General features: G+C 35.0%; 1 protein-coding gene across 1 annotated transcript in view; it reads left to right on the top strand.

Annotated features, from left to right (window-relative positions):
- The window catches only part of LOC149783241 (lysine-specific histone demethylase 2-like), an 86,815-nt gene that overhangs the window by 40,671 nt on the left and 25,669 nt on the right, over positions 1 to 20,475 (top strand). The window contains exons 15-18 of the mRNA XM_089931447.1: positions 2,547 to 2,624; positions 4,648 to 4,764; positions 12,526 to 12,654; positions 18,424 to 18,555. Of these exons, the coding sequence (XP_089787573.1) occupies positions 2,547 to 2,624; positions 4,648 to 4,764; positions 12,526 to 12,654; positions 18,424 to 18,555 (456 nt within the window). The remainder of the gene's footprint in view (positions 1 to 2,546; positions 2,625 to 4,647; positions 4,765 to 12,525; positions 12,655 to 18,423; positions 18,556 to 20,475) is intronic.

The raw sequence follows: 20,475 nt of genomic DNA, 5'->3' as shown, positions 1-20,475 counted from the left end.
CTTAAGGCTATTGACACAAGACACGTCTACGAATGCAATTTCTTGTTGGCACACAACATGAATGCATTTTGGTTGGAAATACTTGATCCAGTGTTTTGAAAAAGCCGCTAAAAGAAACAGCATGATCCACTTACAATGAAGCAAGACATTAAAAATGCACCAAATGTCTGAATCATTTTTTAATTGCATGGGGGATGTAAATATGTCCTCTCCACCTTCCATGCAGATGCTAAAAGTGCACCAGAACATACTATATCCTTGAGTACGGTAGAATTGTTGATTAGTCCCATGGAGGATGATGAGATGCCTCTCTACCATCCATGACGATACTAAACAGCACCAGAAATACTTTATCCATGAATACAGTAGAAATCACAGGTGATTCCAGTCAAGCATTGGAATGGCATATGATAACTATGACTCAGAAATCTTTGTTGGTGATACATTGACAAGCTGAAATTGCATTTATATATTGTAATTCATCTGGGAATAATCCTAAAAACCCACTAGTGAGGTGTGAGGGCTAACAAACAAAATAGTACTACACCATGAGGCATGAGGGCTTGCAATCAACATCACACTGTGAGGCACGAGGCTTGCAATCAATATCACACTATGAGGCATGAGGTTAGCAATCAGTATCACACTATGAAGGGCGAGGCTTGCAATTAGTATCACAATGAGGCACGAGGCTTGCAATCAATATCACACTATGATTCATGCGGCTTTCAATCAATATCACACTGAGGCATCAGGATTTACAGTCAGACTTGAAAGCCATTAACATGTCATGTACACTACATTTATCTTTAGTGAGACTGATAAATCTTATTGGCTTGCAGAGACTTCTGTATACTATATTTCTTGTTAGTGAGACTGATACAGCCTATTGGCTTGCAGAGACTTCTGTACACTATATTTCTTGTTAGTGAGACTGATACAGCTTATTGGCTTGCAAAGACTACTGTACACTACATTTCTTGTTAGTGAGACTGATACAGCTTATTGGCTTGCAGAGACTTCTGTACAGCAGAGACTACTGTACACTTCATTTCTTGTTAGTGAGACTGATACAGCTTATTGGCTTGGGAAGATCACTGTACACTACATTTCTTGTTAGTGAGACTGATACAGCTTATTGGCTTGGGGAGATCACTTTACACTACATTTCTCATTAGTGAGACTGATATGGCTTATTAGCTTGCAAAGATCAGTCTACACTACATTCCTCTCCAGTGAGACTGATACAGCTTATTGGATTGGGGAGATCACTACACACATCATTTCTGTTTAGTGAGACTTATAATGCTTATTGGCTTGGGGAGATCACTGTACACTACATTTGTCTTTAGTGAGACTGATATGTCTTATTGGCTTGGGGAGATCACTGTACACTACATTTGTCTTTAGTGAGACAGATATGTCTTGGCATGGAGAGATAACTGTACAATACATTTGTCTTTCGTGAGACAGATATGTCTTATTGGCTTGGAGAGATAACTGTACAATACATTTGTCTTTAGTGAGACAGATATGGCTTATTGACTTGGGGAGATCACTGTACACTATATTTCTCTTTAGTGATACTTATATGGCTTATTGGCTTCAGGAGATCACTGTACACTGCATTTTTCTTGATAATAAATGATAGTGCTTTAATAATACACAGCATTCCTTGGAAAGCCAGAAGTAACAGTTCAACATAAAGGATTTAAACTTTCTGTTTAGATAGACAGTATGGGCATTTTTCTACTGAAGTTTCTATAGGATACATACAGTATGCAGAATGCTAGTTTTCAATTCAGATGACTATAGGATACATATAGTTTTTTTACAGATGACTATTGGAAACATACAGTATGCAAAATGATAGTTTTCAATTCAGATGACTATATGATACATACAGTTTCATACTGATGAATATAGAATACATAAAGTATACAAAATGCTAGTTTTACATACAGATGCCTATAGGATACATATTATATGCAAGGTGCTAGTTTTCCATACAGACGACTCTTGGATACATATAGTATGCAAAATGCTAGTTTTCCATACAGATGAGTATAGGATATATATAGTATGCAAAGTGCTAGTTTTCCATACAGATGACTATAGGATACATATAGTATGCATATTGCTAGTTTTCCATACAGATGACTATAGGATATATATCGTACATATAGCATGCACAGTTCTAGTTTTCCATACAGATATCTATAGGATAAATATAGTATGCATATTTCTAGATTTCCATACAGTCAACTCTTGGATACATATAGTATGCAAAGTGCTTGTTTTCCATACATACAACTCTTGGATACATTTAGTATGCACAATGCTAGATTTCTGTATAGATGACTATAGGATAGTATGCACAGTGCTAGATTTCCATATGGATATCTATAAGATACATATAGTATACACAGTGCTAGATATAGTATGCAAAATACCTTTTCAAACAGATGACTATAGGATACATGTAGTATGCAAAATGCTAGTTTTACTTACTGATGAAACATTGAATGCCCAGTTTGATATTGCAGGTGACCAGTATAGACTACAGTACAGATGATCACATACTGGTTCGGTGTTTATCTGGGTCAGAGATGAAAGCATCTAGGGTTAGTATGACTTAATAACATATATGACATTTTGTAAAATGCATTTGTTAAGTACAGACATGATTTTTTGCTGTTTTAAAGCGGAATTCCACTTTTCTTCTGACTTGAATCAGATTTTTCTTGATATAGTCCATTTTTTATATCATCTCTAATCTGGTTTTTTAAAAAACGGTCTGTCTGGTCACATTCCACAACGACCGTTGTAAAATATTTGTTCCATATATTATTTAGCACAAGAGTCTTGTAACGACTGTTCAGATTGGTCCAATGAATCTTCGTGTAATGGAAACTGATGGCAATGGAAAGAAGAATCATGCTTGCAAAACATGGCGTCATGAGTTGTTGAGAGAGACCATGACACAAAAAGTTTTGATAAAAGTTTAAAAAATGTACGGAAATGGGAATGGCTGGAGCGAAAAGTTGACGGAAATTTAGTTGATCAGTTTATAAGAAAACTGAACGCTAGAGGACTGGCATTTTGTGACCTTTGCAAGAAAGATCTGAATTACTGTAATTGCGGTTGCAAGAGTTTGGAACAGCACCTACAAATGAAGCTGCATACAGAAAAAATTAAGCTCAGAAGGCATCTGGAAAAAGTGCAGTTAATTACACTAAGAAGAAAGATTTCTTGCATGAGAGAACAGATATAGCCCACTATCAGAATATGCGTACTGCGTTTCACCAATACAAGCACCAGCTTGAAAGAAAAAAGGCTCTTGTTGAGAAGGAAATTGCACATTGAGCCAAAAAAGTCAGTGGTGACAAAAAGGAAGGTTAAAGAAATCTTTGCCAAAGCCACAAAAAGAGCTTGACTGGTGTATCAACAGGTTGTGTCCAGTGGAGAAAAAGACAAGTGAATGTATGGGATTATTTGTATATAGTTGATGTGCTTGGGTGTTTATTTTACAGATTTGTTATGAAATGAAAGAAGTATAATATGCTTGCTGCAAAAATTGACAAATTATTGTGGCTTAATTATGATGTGAACACTGACATGCACATGAAAGAACAAATTCATGTGACAATAAATATTGTGAAAATTATTGAAGGCAAGTTGAACATTTTTGGTAAGTTTATTATTTTTTTAAATGATTATTTTGTTTTATATTATGATCATAAGTTGCACCAGGAGCAGTTTTTTATGATTGTAAAATGTGTTTTTGTACCTCCAGAATAGGGGCACTGCCCCTCATGACCCCCAAACCATGCTTACAAATTTTTCAGCTTTTTTTATGGAAGACAAAAATCATGTCTGCAAGTAAAAGAGGTTGGTTTTAAAAAGTATGAGGTTGAATTAAGAGATTTCTAAAAGGCATAGCATCAGGTTGTGCCATTTGTGGGGTTTTTTCTTTCCCTTCTGTCACTGCATGGAGTCTTTGTGAAAATATAATGATGATATGAATGATGCAGCATAAGCTATCAGGAAAAGTTTACAGTTTTACTGGCTATGTGAAATTTCTTATGCTATCTGAAAATTTCATAAAGATTGTAAAAGGAAAAATTAGATTGTAGTGTGACTTCTTATCGATGTTGCTAATGGAATTAGTCCAACATTATTTCATGAAAATTTGTTGTAAGGATATATGAAAATGCTAGTTTTGTAAAATAATCACATGGCTTCTTACTTAGATTGCTATTACAACCAAGCTTGATCTTTTTCCCCACTGTAGAGGTGCAAATGGTCAGACATTATTTTGCATAATATGACCTTGAACCGATTTCAGCAAATACATGCAGAGAAAGTGGTATTTTAGACTATATTTGAAAAATTTTGTTTAATGTCAAATGATACTGAAATCTCAAATGTTTTGTGTAATTTTACTTTCATTTTTGGATGCACATGAATAAATAACCTGTATGATGAGATTAACTTTTTACCCTGAATGACATCTGATTTATTGCATAGGTACCTGGCATCTTTGTTTCCAGATAATGTGTACATTATTATGTTATGATTGATGGTATTCACATAAGGCATTGTTAGTTTCGTGTTGGAAAGAAAAAATTTTTAATGTCGTTTCAGGTTTTAGTGACAGTACCACTGGCATTGTTAAAGAAAAAATGTATTTCATTCACCCCCAAGCTTCCACCGTGGAAAGAAGAGACGATATCCAAGCTAGGAACTGGTCATGTTGAAAAGGTAACGATGGTCTTCTTGTTAGAAAAGGTAACATTGGTCATCTTGTACATACATGCCAACCATTACACTTTTGACATAATCAGTACATTTATTTTCACCAAATTATGAATTATGCCATTTTGGTACATTAAAAAATAAAATAAGAAAAAAGCAATAAAAAGTTGTTTTTTGTCATTTTTGTTTCATCTCTTCAATTCCACTGATATAAATTTGTTGTTGTTGTTGTTGTAGGGTTTAACGCCATTTTTCAGCACACGATAAGCTATACATGGTGGCCATTATTAATGGTGGAGGAAGAACCCAGGAAATTCCTGGAAAGAACCACCGACCCTCAAGAAGCTACTGGCAAGCTTTCTCACATACCCAAATTGGCCGAATCTGAGACTCGAACCCATGCAGACAGAGGTGAGATAGCAGTGATCCGTAACGGAGAGATCTTTAGACCACTCGGCCACTCGGGGCCATGATATAAATTTGAGAATATTCTTAAAAAGGTGACTGTTGTGTGAGAATAGCATAAAAGTACTTTCCTTATTTGCTATTTATGGCAATGTATATGATCTATTTCCAAGAAAACAGAGGTTTCTTCAAATGTGAACTTTTCCTTTACAGATTCAGTTTATTGATAAGCTGGAAAAGTTGTGAACTAGTCTGTAATTTTTAAAGAAAATAGCTTTAGATGTTAACTGAAACACTTTATGGTATGATTTATGGGTGCTGCATGATGGAAAATGTCAGAAGCAGATGGATCTTTTGAAACTTCAAAACATGTCAGATCAGAAAAAATGTCAAATGAACACTGGTGTACAAACTTTAAAAGATGTATACGAGAATAATGTAATACAGCAGTTGAGCACCTGACCTTATTGCAGTTTTCCATTTCACAATCATTCAGCCACATTTACACATGTAGAATAATAAATGAGTGCTGAATATAAATAATTTTTCAGTATATTTTGTGATTTCTGGTTCTAGTCTATATGGATATTTCCTTCTGTGACAAAAATTTTGACCAGCTGCAGAACCAAGTTAGTAGTAAAAATGTGTCTTATATTTATATGTGCTGTAATTCTGGCATATACTATAGAGATTACACTTTTTACACCCAAATTAGGCTTTTTTGCCACTTAAAATAGCAATAATTACACTTATACTTCTCGGAGGGTTGCTAGCAAAGGTAATGATGGGTCATCTTGTTGGAATAGTTAATTATGGGCCATCTTGTTGGAAAAGGTAATGATGGTCAACTTGTTGGAATAGTTAATTATGGGCCATCTTGTTGGAAAAGGTAATGATGGTCAACTTGTTGGAATAGTTAATTATGGGCCATCTTGTTGGAAAAGGTAATGATGGTCAACTTGTTGGAAAAGGTAATGATGGTCAACTTGTTGGAAAAGGTAATGATGGGTCAACTTGTTGGAAAAGGTAATAATGGATCATCTTGTTAAAAAGGTAATGATAGGTCATCTTGTTGGAAAAGGTAATGAATGGGTCATCTTGTTGGAAAAGTTATTGATGGGTCATCTTGTTGGAAAAGGTAATGATGGGTCATCTTGTTGGAAAAGTAATGATGGGTCATCTTGTTGGAAAACTAATGATGGGTCATCTTGTTGGAAAAGGTAATGATGGGTCACCTTGTCGGAAAAGTTAATGATGGGTCATCTTGTTGGAATAGTTAATGATTGGTTATCTTGTTAAAAAAGTAATGATGGGTCATCTTGTTGGAAAAGGTAATGATGGGTCATCTTGTTGGAAAAGGTAATGATGGGTCATATTGTTAGAAAAGGTAATGATGGGTCATCTTGTTGGAAAAGTTAATGATGGGTCATTTTGTTAGAAAAGGTAATGATGGGTCATCTTGTTGGAAAAGTTAATGACTGGTCATTTTGTTAGAAAAGTTAATGTTGGGTCATCTTGTTAGAAAAGGTAATGATGGGTCATCTTGTTGAAAAAGGTAATGATGGGTCATCTTGTTGGAATAGTTAATGATTGGTCATCTTGTTGGAAAAGGTAATGATTGTCATCTTGTTGGAAAAGGTAATGATGGGTCATCTTGTTGAAAAAGGTAATGATGGGTTATCTTGTTGAAAAAGGTAATGATGGTTCATCTTGTTGGAAAAGGTAATGATGGTCATCTTGTTGGAAAAGTTAATGATGGTCATCTTGTTGGAAAAGGTAATGATGGTCATCTTGTTGGAAAAGGTAATGATGGTCATCTTGTTGGAAAAGGTAATGATTGTCATCTTGTTGGAAAAGGTAATGATGGGTCATTTTGTTAGAAAAGGTAATGAGTGGGTCATCTTGTTGGAAAAGTTAATGATAGGTCATCTTGTTGGAAAAGGTAATGATGGGTCATCTTGTTGGAAAAGGTAATGATGGTCATCTTGTTGGAAAAGGTAATGATGGGTCATCTTGTTGAAAAAGGTAATGATGGGTTATCTTGTTGAAAAAGGTAATGATGGGTCATCTTGTTGGAAAAGGTAATGATGGGTCATCTTGTTGGAAAAGTTAATGATGGTCATCTTGTTGGAAAAGGTAATGATGGTCATCTTGTTGGAAAAGATAATGATTGTCATCTTGTTGGAAAAGGTAATGATGGGTCATCTTGTTGGAAAAGGTAATGATGGTCATCTTGTTGGAAAAGGTAATGATGGTCATCTTGTTGGAAAAGGTAATGATGGTCATCTTGTTGGAAAAGGTAATGATGGTCATCTTGTTGGAAAAGGTAATGATTGTCATCTTGTTGGAAAAGGTAATGATGGGTCATTTTGTTAGAAAAGGTAATGAATGGGTCATCTTGTTGGAAAAGTTAATGATAGGTCATCTTGTTGGAAAAGGTAATGAATGGGTCATCTTGTTGGAAAAGGTAATGATGGTCATCTTGTTGGAAAAGGTAATGATGGGTCATCTTGTTGAAAAAGGTAATGATGGGTTATCTTGTTGAAAAAGGTAATGATGGGTCATCTTGTTGGAAAATGTAATGATGGGTCATCTTGTTGGAAAAGGTAATGATGGTCATCTTGTTGGAAAAGGTAATGATGGTCATCTTGTTGGAAAAGGTAATGATGGTCATCTTGTTGGAAAAGGTAATGATGGGTCATCTTGTTGGAAAAGGTAATGATGGGTCATTTTGTTAGAAAAGGTAATGAATGGGTCATCTTGTTGGAAAAGTTAATGATAGGTCATCTTGTTGGAAAAGGTAATGATGGGTCATCTTGTTGGAAAAGGTAATGATGGTCATCTTGTTGGAAAAGGTAATGATGGGTCATCTTGTTGAAAAAGGTAATGATGGGTTATCTTGTTGGAAAAGGTAATGATGGTCATCTTGTTGGAAAAGGTAATAATGGGTCATTTTGTTAGAAAAGGTAATGAATGGGTCATCTTGTTGGAAAAGTTAATGATAGGTCATCTTGTTGGAAAAGGTAATGATGGGTCATCTTGTTGGAAAAGGTAATGATGGTCATCTTGTTGGAAAAGGTAATGATGGGTCATCTTGTTGAAAAAGGTAATGATGGGTTATCTTGTTGAAAAAGGTAATGATGGGTCATCTTGTTGGAAAAGGTAATGATGGGTCATCTTGTTGGAAAAGGTAATGATGGTCATCTTGTTGGAAAAGGTAATGATGGTCATCTTGTTGGAAAAGGTAATGATGGGTCATCTTGTTGGAAAAGGTAATGATGGGTCATTTTGTTAGAAAAGGTAATGAATGGGTCATCTTGTTGGAAAAGTTAATGATAGGTCATCTTGTTGGAAAAGGTAATGATAGGTCATCTTGTTGGAAAAGGTAATGATGGTCATCTTGTTGGAAAAGGTAATGATGGGTCATCTTGTTGAAAAAGGTAATGATGGGTTATCTTGTTGGAAAAGGTAATGATGGTCATCTTGTTGGAAAAGGTAATAATGGGTCATTTTGTTAGAAAAGGTAATGAATGGGTCATCTTGTTGGAAAAGTTAATGATAGGTCATCTTGTTGGAAAAGGTAATGATAGGTCATCTTGTTGGAAAAGGTAATGATGGTCATCTTGTTGGAAAAGGTAATGATGGGTCATCTTGTTGAAAAAGGTAATGATGGGTTATCTTGTTGGAAAAGGTAATGATGGTCATCTTGTTGGAAAAGGTAATAATGGGTCATTTTGTTAGAAAAGGTAATGAATGGGTCATCTTGTTGGAAAAGTTAATGATAGGTCATCTTGTTGGAAAAGGTAATGATGGGTTATCTTGTTGGAAAAGGTAATGATGGTCATCTTGTTGGAAAAGGTAATGATGGGTCATCTTGTTGAAAAAGGTAATGATGGGTTATCTTGTTGAAAAAGGTAATGATGGTCATCTTGTTGGAAAAGGTAATGATGGGTCATCTTGTTGGAAAAGGTAATGATGGGTCATTTTGTTAGAAAAGGTAATGAATGGGTCATCTTGTTGGAAAAATTAATGATAGGTCATCTTGTTGGAAAAGGTAATGATGGGTCATCTTGTTGGAAAAGGTAATGATGGTCATCTTGTTGGAAAAGGTAATGATGGGTCATCTTGTTGAAAAAGGTAATGATGGGTTATCTTGTTGAAAAAGGTAATGATGGTCATCTTGTTGGAAAAGGTAATGATGGTCATCTTGTTGGAAAAGGTAATGATGGTCATCTTGTTGGAAAAGGTAATGATGGTCATCTTGTGGGAAAAGGTAATGATGGTCATCTTGTTGGAAAAGGTAATGATGGTCATCTTGTTGGAAAAGGTAATGATGGGTCATCTTGTTGGAAAAGGTAATGATGGTCATCTTTTTAGAAAAGGTAACACTGGTCAACAGTGAAATCATTACTGACTTGAAAAGGCCCTAATCTGTAGTATTTTGGTGTGCCGAACACGAATATAACCGTGAAAAATTTGTATTGGCTCTCGTTTTGAAGATATTCATATACCTCATTTTCTATGTTTCACTGTGTAAATTTCTCCAGTAGGACTGCAGCAACATCCGGAATAATGATGTAACATTGCATAATACCATCATGCTCACATCATCCACAGTTGATTGCATCATTTTCTGATGCAATGCAATACTAATGCCATGCGGCTGCTGAAGTAAGTTGACGTCAGCAGTGTACTATACATGTGTAGGCCTATTATACTAATGCCAGGCGGCTGCTGAAGCTGACGTAAGCAGTGTACTATATAAAGCCCAATCAGATAGGTTCAGCATTTAAAATATTTTAGACGTTGTGCGAGACAGTTCAAGCTACTGTTACATAAAACTTATTATTTTATCCATTTACGTACAATAAAGAACAGTAATGCCTCGAAAGTGTGTTAATACCGCGGACAATTTTTGCTATATTTGTGGGGAAGTGACATTTGCCAACCAGAAGAAAAGTATCAATTCTCAAGTGAAGAAGGCATATCATCTTTACTTCGGATGCAAGGTTGGTGACCAAGACAAGCCTTGGGCTCCGCATATATGCTGTGCTACATGTACAACACAGCTTTCACAGTGGTTGAATTGCAAAAGGTCATCAATGCCGTTTGCAGTCCCAATGGTGTGGAGAGAGCCAAGCAACCACCTAAATGACTGTTACTTCTGCTTGGTTCCTCCTCTTTCCGGCGGAATAACGAAGCGAAAGAAGTCGAGAATAGTCTACCCAAACATTCCGTCTGCATTGAGACCAGTTCCACATGGTGAGGGACTTCCTATTCCAGAACCTCCAGCAGAATATTCTCTTGATTCATCTGACGAAGACAAAGGTGAGTCGACCTGTTCTTCTCCTGGTCCATCAGCATGCAGTGATCCAGATTTTCACTGTGGTGCATCATCAACCCCACACAGAATAACACAGGAAGAACTAAATGACCTGATTCGTGATTTGGACTTATCAAAGAACAAGGCAGAATTGCTAGGATCAAGACTCCAACAATGGAATCTTCTAGAAGAAGATGTCACAATTACTGCATATCGAAAGCGCCACCAGCAATTGGAGCCTTTCTTCAGAAAGGAAAGTAATCTGATATTCTGTTCCGATATTGAGGGCCTCATGAATGCTTTAAAAATCACTCATGACCCACAAGAATGGAGACTATTTGTGGACTCTTCGAAACTGAGTCTCAAGGCTGTGCTTTTGCACAATGGAAACATTCTTCCATCTATTCCAGTAGCGTATGCTGTCCACGTGAAAGAGACATACGATAACTTAAGGCAGCTACTGAATTCCATTGAGTATAACAAGTACAGCTGGCACCTCTGTGGTGATTTGAAGGTAGTTGCCCTTTTAATGGGACTGCAGCAAGGATATACAAAATACATGTGTTTCTTATGCGAGTGGGATAGCCAAGCAAGGGAAATGCACTACATGAGGAAGGAATGGACTCACAGGCAGAATGTAGCCATTGGAGAGAAGAATATCCAACACCCAGCTCTGGTTGAGGCTCAGAAAATCTTGCTACCACCCCTTCACATCAAACTAGGTTTGATGAAGAACTTCGTGAAAGCCATTGACCGGACTTTGCCAGCATTCCGATACCTGCATGAAAAATTCCCTCGACTCAGCGAAGCAAAGATTAAAGAGGGAGTTTTTGTGGGTCCTCAGATTCGAGAGCTTTTCAAAGATGACCGGTTCAACAACTTGCTGGAAGGTGACGCGAAACAAGCATGGAATGCTTTTCGCCTAGTTTCTACAAACTTCCTCGGAAATGTTAGGGCAGAAAACTATAAGGAACTAGTAGAAGACATGTTGATGAAGTATAAGAAACTTGGCTGCAATATGTCTCTAAAGATTCACTTCCTTCATTCCCATTTGGATTTCTTTCCTAGCAACTGTGGTATTGTTAGTGATGAACACGGCGAACGTTTTCATCAAGATATCACAACAATGGAACAAAGATACCAGGGAAAATGGTCCACTACAATGCTGGCTGACTACTGCTGGACACTCCTCAGAGATGCTCCCAAACAGCTGTACAAGAGACAGGCGAAGAAATCTAAGATGTAGTCAGTGACTTGATTTTTTATAGGTAGGCTATTACAGTTGACCTTTTACTATTGGAATGCATTTCGTTATGTAAACATTAATTTCTTGCAGATTACAAAAAAACTAGAGCCAATTTTGCAATTTGACTGTCATATTCGTGTTCAGCACATAAAAATTGATAAGAATTGACTAATTTTATTTCAGTAACATGACTTTTGTAAAAATTTGTTGTCCAGTGTAATGATTAGTCATCTTGTTATACTCTTCCTCAATATCTTGTCATATTGTCATGAAATTGTTTTGAACTGAAGAAATTGTTTACCATTGAAATTGACCAAATGAAAATGGTAAAATCTTGACATCATTGTTGCCATCTTGAAAATTCTTATTGCTACTCCTTCTATCGGAATATTTGTCCTGATATGAGATATTTCACTAAAATGCCTTGGATGAAATGTTGATGCTACTACTTGTTGATAAACACCTTATCTTTGATATTTTGGACTAGATTTAATCAGTCTCATTGTATATTGAGGCACTGTTTTGGATGAATTTATACATAAGTATGTCTGTATTTTATACTTCCGTCACAAATCTCTTTTTGTACAGTAATCTTGTCATAGCCATAAACAGATGACCTGATGCACCTTTGTGCTTATCTGTTAGTATCTTTGGTGGCTTCCATTCTAGGTTTTTTTCTGACTTTTCAGCAGGCAAGAAAGAGATCGAACTGTTCTTCTTCCCCTGAATAGTTAGTAGATGCATGTTATCATTATTAATATTGAGCATTTAATTCTGTTGTTAATATTTCTAGATTGCTTTGCGGTTTAAGAAGAAGTTCTGGCGGGATAGTGGTATAACATCTGATATGTTTGGACATGTCCCTGAAGAGGGTGACACAAGAGGACTTTTCAGTGTGTTTTATGATCTGTCCAGTTCTCAGGCAAGTAATACTGCAACCATTTACCACATTCCGCTCTTCAGTACAGGCATCATTTTTTGGGGGTAGGAAATCAGTAAAAGTAAATCGGGATCGAAAGATCGGGTTCCTAGATTTCAATTACTAAAGGAATTTTTTGAAGAGTCACCTCCCATTTTGCTTTACCATTCTTTTGCAGCAACATAATTTTTTTTTGCTCAGAATAATATTCTGTTGCACAAAGATGAAAATGAAGCATATTTTTTCTCTTTCTATGAATATGATATTAATTTTTATTTTAGAGAAATTTCTGGATTAGGCTTATTTTTTTATTTAATCAGTAAAGTGAATTTTTATTCTGTTGAGTTCTGGATTTGTTTTTTTGTTATTCCTCTTTCAATCAACCTCATGTGAATGTTTATTTCAAATAAGATGTGGAATGGGTATTCATTAGTTTATTTATTCTTTGATGCATGGGTACTATAGTAAAGCACATATGAATCATTATAGGGAGCTATGAAACACTGGACATTTCATAGACTTTGTGACTTGTATATAAATAAATAATTAGCAAGGAATGTTACTTAAATTATGATTGAAAGGTACACTGTAAATCTTAACATTTACATGCATTTAGTAATTTTGACATTATTGGCATAAATTTAGTAAATTTAATCTACTATTAGAATAAATTAGTAAATTTGACATACTATTAGCATAAAATTAATAAATTTGACATACAATGGGCATAAATTTAATAAATTTGATATACTGTTAGCATACATTTAGTAAACTTGACACACTATTAGCACAAAATTCGTAACTTTTACATGCTATTAGCATCAGTTAAATAAATTTGACATACTGTTGCCATAAATTTAAAAAATGTAACATACTTTTAGCGTAAAATTAGTAAATGTTTTATATTATTAGCATAGATTTAGTGATTTTGACATACAGTAGCATAAATTTAGTACATTTGACATAGTGTTAGCATAAATTTAGTAAATTTGATATACTGTTAGCATAAAATTAGTAAATTTGGCATTATTGGCATAAAATTGGCAAATTTAACATACTACAGTATTGGCATACAATTAGTATATTTGACATACTATTAACATAAAATTAATATATTTGACAAATTATTGGCATAAATTTAGTACACTTGACATCCTTTTAGCATAAAATTAATATATTTGACAAATTATTGGCATAAATTTAGTACATTTGTCATACTATTAGCATAAAATTAATATATCTGACAAATTATTGGCATAAATTTTGTACATTTGACATACTATTAGCATGAAATTAATATATTTGACAAATTATTGGCATAAATTTAGTACATTTGTCATACTGTTAGCATAAAATTAATATATTTGACAAATTATTGGCATAAATTTTGTACATTTGACATACTTTTAGCATAAAATTAATATATTTGACACATTATTAGGATACATTTAGTACATTTGTCATACTATTTGCATAAAATTAATATATTTGACAAATTATTGGCATAAATTTTGTACATTTGACATACTATTAGCATAAAATTAATATATTTGACAAATTATTGGCATGAATTTAGTACACTTAACATACTTTTAGCATAAAATATATTTGACAAATTATTGGCATAAATTTAGTACACTTTACATTTAGCATAAAATTAATATATTTGACACATTATTGGGATACATTGAGTACATTTGTCATACTATTAGCATAAAATTAATATATTTGACAAATTATTGGCATCAGTTTAGTACACTTGACATACTTGTAGGATAAAATTAATATATTGGACACATTATTGGGACACATTTAGTACATTTGTCATACTGTTAGCATAAAATTAATATATTTGACAAATTATTGGCATCAATTTAGTACATTTGTCATACTATTAAGCATAACGTTTTTATCAGCTAATACTGATTTGTATATTGCCTTAGATCAAAATCTGGAACATGAAAAATATTTTTTCTTAATTTATTTCCTTGCTCAAGAAGCGACCCCTCTGGTGGCCTAATGGTTAAAGAGTCCACCTCAGATGCGGGAGGTCATGATTCAAAACCTTGCGAGTCATACCAAAGACTTACAAAAATGGTATTAACAGCTGCCTCGCTTGGTGCTCAGTAGTACAAGGTTACTGTTAGGACTGGTCGGCCTAGTGTCAGGATAATGTCTTGGTGGGACATCATGCTACATGTATATGGCATGATGCCCAGTGCTAGACATCACGGTAAACTGCCACACTGCAGACATCATAGCGATACGACTGAAGAATTGTTAAAGCTACATTAAAAATCCAAATCACACACACATACACACTCAGTGCTGGAGAGATGCTCTCAGGTCATGGGATCACATGTTTCTCACAAAAATGTTCTGTAGACACGTAAATTTTAAAATCTATGGGGGAAAAGATTATGCAAGTTACACGTGGTTCTATTTTCTTGTACCCTATGGGTAATTTTAAAAAAAACAATAATGATTAGGTTGATCAGGTCGTCTGTTTTGCCTTTCTTCCATGATATCAATTATTCCTCTACCTTTTGAGAATATTGTTTGAATATAAGCACCTTTATGATGGAGATTTATTGGAGTATTTCAGGAACTGTGAGGTGTTCTGACTGAATTGTTTCCTTGAGGGGTATAGTAAATTGATCTGTCAGTCAGTCATTGGAGAAATGTCTATAGTAGAACAGCATTATGTCAAGTTGAAACATAAGATGATTGATTTCTTTAGGGAAATCAGCAAGATGGAAAGATAATCTGTTCAGGACAAAACTAGGGTGGATGAATTATCTAATGTTTTGCTGCTAACTGAACTTGTTGCAGAAAGCACTTATATAGCAATAACCAGCATGATGTTATTTACTATGGCTTAGTCCTAGCAGAAAATCTGATACATTGACACAAATATCAAAGGACCATAATGCAAAAAATTTTAAAACTGTGTTTTGGATATAGATTCTGAAAACTGGTTCCCATATGTGTTCAGACTGGCCATAATTGCAGCAGTTTTCTGCCTTTATGAAAAGCTAAAGCTAGTTGTAAAAGGGAATTCAGTTTTCGAAGCAAATTCACACACTACTGAGGAATAGTCTAACCACAGACCTTTAAAACTCGATCTTTTTAGTAAAAAAAATGTCAGAATATTCAAGAAAAGAATGAAACAAAATACTATAAAGATATATTATTTGGATAACCTCTGTATACGGTTCCTCTCCTATAACCTCAGTATACTGCTTCCTCAGCTATAATCTCAATATGCTGCTGCCTCTCAGTGTAACACCAGCATAGAGTTGTCCCTGATATAACCTCATTATACTGTTATTCATTATACAGTGTGACCCCACTATAACACAGTAGTTGGGAGCCATAGAACCCGACCGTGTTATAGACCGAACCGTGTTATAAGCAACCAGGTCAGTGAGATGAAGAAAATATACCCCCACAAAATTGTGTGTGGAGGGGATGTAGTAAATAAATGAGGGCGGTAAAATATGTGTTTCATTGGCACAGTTACCATCTTAAATTGATGCATATTAAATGAGAAATACACCGGTAGTGAAAACAGATGACATATATAATAGTTTATTTAGAGAACCACAAATTGATACTATATGTGAATTCTGTTCATATATAAGTGTCTAATGTATAGTATGAATAGAGTATCAACACCATGTACTCACCCGCGAACCTCATCATAAACATTGAATCTGGCAATACAAGTGATTCCATCGAAAATATGTACGCACACAGCTGTAAAATATTGAGTAATTTTGTAACAGGTCATATTGGTCTGAATTCAATGGATAAACATAGCACAATCACGTAAAGAATGACGAAGCACATTTACTTTTTAGTACATTCCAAGTCGCAGAAAGTTAGTTTCCGTTTTAAGCTGCTGTTGGTAGCGTTTGTAAGCGTAAACTTTTTCCCTACAAAAAGGAAACTTTCACAGCACTGTTAACATGTTTCAGTCACATTGGAAAATGTGAAAATCCATCAGATTCCATCACTTTTATTTTAGTTTGGTATTGACTTCCTTTGAAGAAAAGTTCTTTGTTGTTATAGAAAGATTGTATTCGGCTTTCTTTGATGAAGGGTGCATGCGCTCTTGAAGTCACCGTGAAAGGACAGCTTTGGAGAACCAAACAAATGCCCATTTCTAATTGTGGCAGTAACATCAAATAATTGTATTGCATGATTGAGACTGGTATTTTTTCCATTTGCTGAGTACATTTTCATAACAATCGGTGCTTCAAAGGTAATCTGTTTCCTTTGAAATTTCAGCAAACCATTTTATCTGGGTACATTTTTAAAAAGGAATTGGCCATCGTTTGGGCTATTCTAGTTGCTGTCCCTCCATGCCTTTTGAATAAACCAATAAGTAAGATGTATTTTTGAGATTTTTTTTGTATACATTTGTAGCAGCGTGATGCTGCCTTCCACGCATGCATCTGAAAATTAACAAAGGGTCAATGGATGATAGAGACACAGGTGTTCTGATGACAGGGATTATTACAGAAAATGTTAATGTTGTGAAGAATTTAATTCTGAGTGAAAAGAAGAGGAATTTTACTTGCCATCTACATAGAAATGTCAGTCTTTGTAAATATATTAATTACTAGCGAGCAGCTGAAAATCCGATGAAAGATAGATTACGAGACAATGCCTCGTCTGGTTGATCTCTGTTACCCGAAATGTCAACAACAAAAAAGCGGATATTCCACAACATACAGAACTCATTCTAGATGTCAAGATAAATGGATTATGATATAACAATGCACCATTTAGATGGTTTGTTAATATGGACAAAGAATTTGTTTATGTAACAGTATATAAATTTCAGTGCATTTTATATCAAGTTTGCAGCTTCCTTTCATGGGGCCTCAGAATTTCTGCACTCCAAGCCAATGGTATATAAAGTTTCAACAGCCAGCAATGTAAGCAATACAAAAATATTGCTACATCATACGTTTTGCAGCCAATAAGGAAAAACAATCCAAGTTTGCGACATTGGCGAAGACCTATGCGATCCCAGAATAAACTTTTTATGCATTATTTTTCGTAATTTTAAGAAGAAAAAAGTACTTTTTCATGTACAAGAAAAATACATATTAAATTTCAGGAGCCAAGCCATGATCATCTTGTATTATTCCTACGTGATCTCTTCCCCAAAATGATATTAAAAAAATTACGTTTTTTTTTTGTACTCTTTAAGAAAGAATATTTTTGCACAAGAAAAATGTGTATGAAATTTTGGGAGCCACACCATGACCGTGTTATATTCGAATTCGTGTTATAACGGAGCATGCTATAGCGGGGTCGCACTGTATATAATCTCAGCATACTGCCTCTCAGATAACTTCATTATACTGTCTTCGTCTAACCTCAGTACACTGCCATGCTTTATAACCTCCATATACTCGCACACCCATATAACTTTGTATAAGCAACATATATTCACACACCTACATAACTTTGTATAATCAACATATATTCACACACCTACATAACTTTGTATAATCAACATATATTCACACATCTACATAACTTTGTATGATCAACATATATTCACACACCTACTTAACCTTGTATAATCAACATATATTCACACACCTTTATAATTTTGTATAATCAACATATATTCACACACCTACATAACTTTGTATGATCAGATGTCATTCAGTGACCTCCTTAGAAATTATGTCACTTTTTTGGATTCCATATAAAGATGAGACTTAGTTTAGTCATCATTTTATTATGCAGGAGGACAAGGAGATGGAGTGTGTGCTTGTGTCACATGTAACTGGAGAGGCTGTGAACATCATACAGAACAAGTCTGATGAGGAGATTGTGGAGATGTGTATAAAAGTTCTGAAGTCCCTTTTTCCAAATCAGGTGAGTTGGAAATCTTGCCTGTTTTAAAGTTTTCCCAAAACAGGTGGGTTGGAAGTCTTTTATCAAAAAACAGGTGTGTTGGGATTCTTTTATCACAAAACAGGTGTGTTGGGAGTCTTTTATCACAGAACAGGTGGGTTGGGAGTCTTTTGTCACAAAGCAGGTGTGTTGGGAGTCTATCACAAAACAGGTGTGTTGGGAGTTTTGTCCAGATCGCTTATGGCTAGATTTACAAAGAAGAAAAAGAATTTACAAATATAATAAACCAAGCCATTCAATTGTTTATATAGTTTTCATTCATTATAATTTCGTTATTATTCAGGAGGAATCAAATTTTCATGGTGTTATAATACAATTGCTCCATGAGTTTGAAGTCATGGGGGAAAAAAATGAACCATACCAGCATTCATTCAACTATTTTGTCAGGATCGATATTGACAAGCCACTTTAATGGGAATCAAAACTTTGTAGTCAGGTTTCTGATGACAGTGGCAGTACAGGTGGGATGAATAGTTTTATAAGGTTTTAGTTGTATTTTGTTGCATATTTCCTTTCACAGAGTCTCATCATACTTGGCATGAACCATTATGAAGCTAAGAGGAATCACTCCATGATATGCACACTTGCCTCTTTTACCTTGGGGTCAAGGTTACAGTCTTTTTTTCTATGTGCTAATATTTCCAGAACATCTTGATTGATGTCTGTCACACTTGGGATGAATCTTTATGAAACTGGGAAAATTATGCTATGGTACACTCACTAAGCCCAATGAATTTAAGTCATAGTAAATTTATCCTAAGGCACGCTCACTCAACCCAATGAATCTGTTGTCTTAGTAAATTTATGTTAAGGCACACTCACTTTTGAATTTGGATTTGTAGTAAATTCATGCTAAGGCACACTCAAGCAACCCAATGAATTTGGAGTCAGTAAATTTATGCTAGGGCATGCTCACTCAACCCAATGAATTTGGAGTTATAGTAAATTCATGTTAAGGCACACTCACTCAACGCAATGAATTTGGAGTCATAGTAAATTCATGCTGAGGCACACTCACTGAACCCAATGAATTTGTAGTCATAGTAAATTTTTGCTAAGGCACACTCAACACAATGAATTTGGAGTCATAGTAAATTCATGCTAAGGCACACGCACTCATCCCAATGAATTTGGAGTCATAGTAAATTCATGCTGAGGCACACGCACTCATCCCAATGAATTTGGAGTTATAGTAAATTCATGTTAAGGCACACTCACTCAACGCAATGAATTTGGAGTCATAGTAAATTCATGCTAAGGCACACGCACTCATCCCAATGAATTTGGAGTCATAGTAAATTCATGCTAAAGCACACTCACTCAACCCAGTGAATTTGGAGTCATAGTAAATTCATGCTGAGGCACACTCACTGAACCCAATGAATTTGTAGTCATAGTAAATTTTTGCTAAGGCACACTCAACACAATGAATTTGGAGTCAAAGTAAATGTATGCTTAGGTTAAGGTTACATTTCATCAATTTGATTACATTTCTTAAAACCCTGGAATGATTTTGTTTTTTTACTTCCCATCAGTTATTTATTATGATGTTGAGGCAATTCATTTTGGTGACATTGTGGTTAATCTCTTTTTTTGTCGGAGGGGGGTGTCAGTGTCGCAGTCAGAAAATGTGTGCATGGTTTCAGCTAATATTTTTGGGTAAATGATTATACTTCCTAAATCCCTTCATGGCATTTTCTTTATACAGGGCTAAAGATAAGATACGCTGAAATAATTTATTCAGTGATCTGCTTGCCAGCACTTTTGACCTTCGGTTAAAGTCGCAGTCTTGGAAGATGTATGTTGTGGTTTTGGTTGAAGGTGTTTGATTTGCTTACATTTCCTAAACTCCTTGATGTATTTTCTTCATACTTTGGATAA

This window comes from Sinohyriopsis cumingii, chromosome 14 (genome assembly GCF_028554795.1).
Source record: "Sinohyriopsis cumingii isolate HCF-2022 chromosome 14, ASM2855479v2, whole genome shotgun sequence".
NCBI classification, from domain to species: domain Eukaryota; kingdom Metazoa; phylum Mollusca; class Bivalvia; order Unionida; family Unionidae; genus Sinohyriopsis; species Sinohyriopsis cumingii.
Note: the sequence above shows the minus strand (reverse complement) of the source record. Positions and strands in the feature narration are given on the sequence as shown.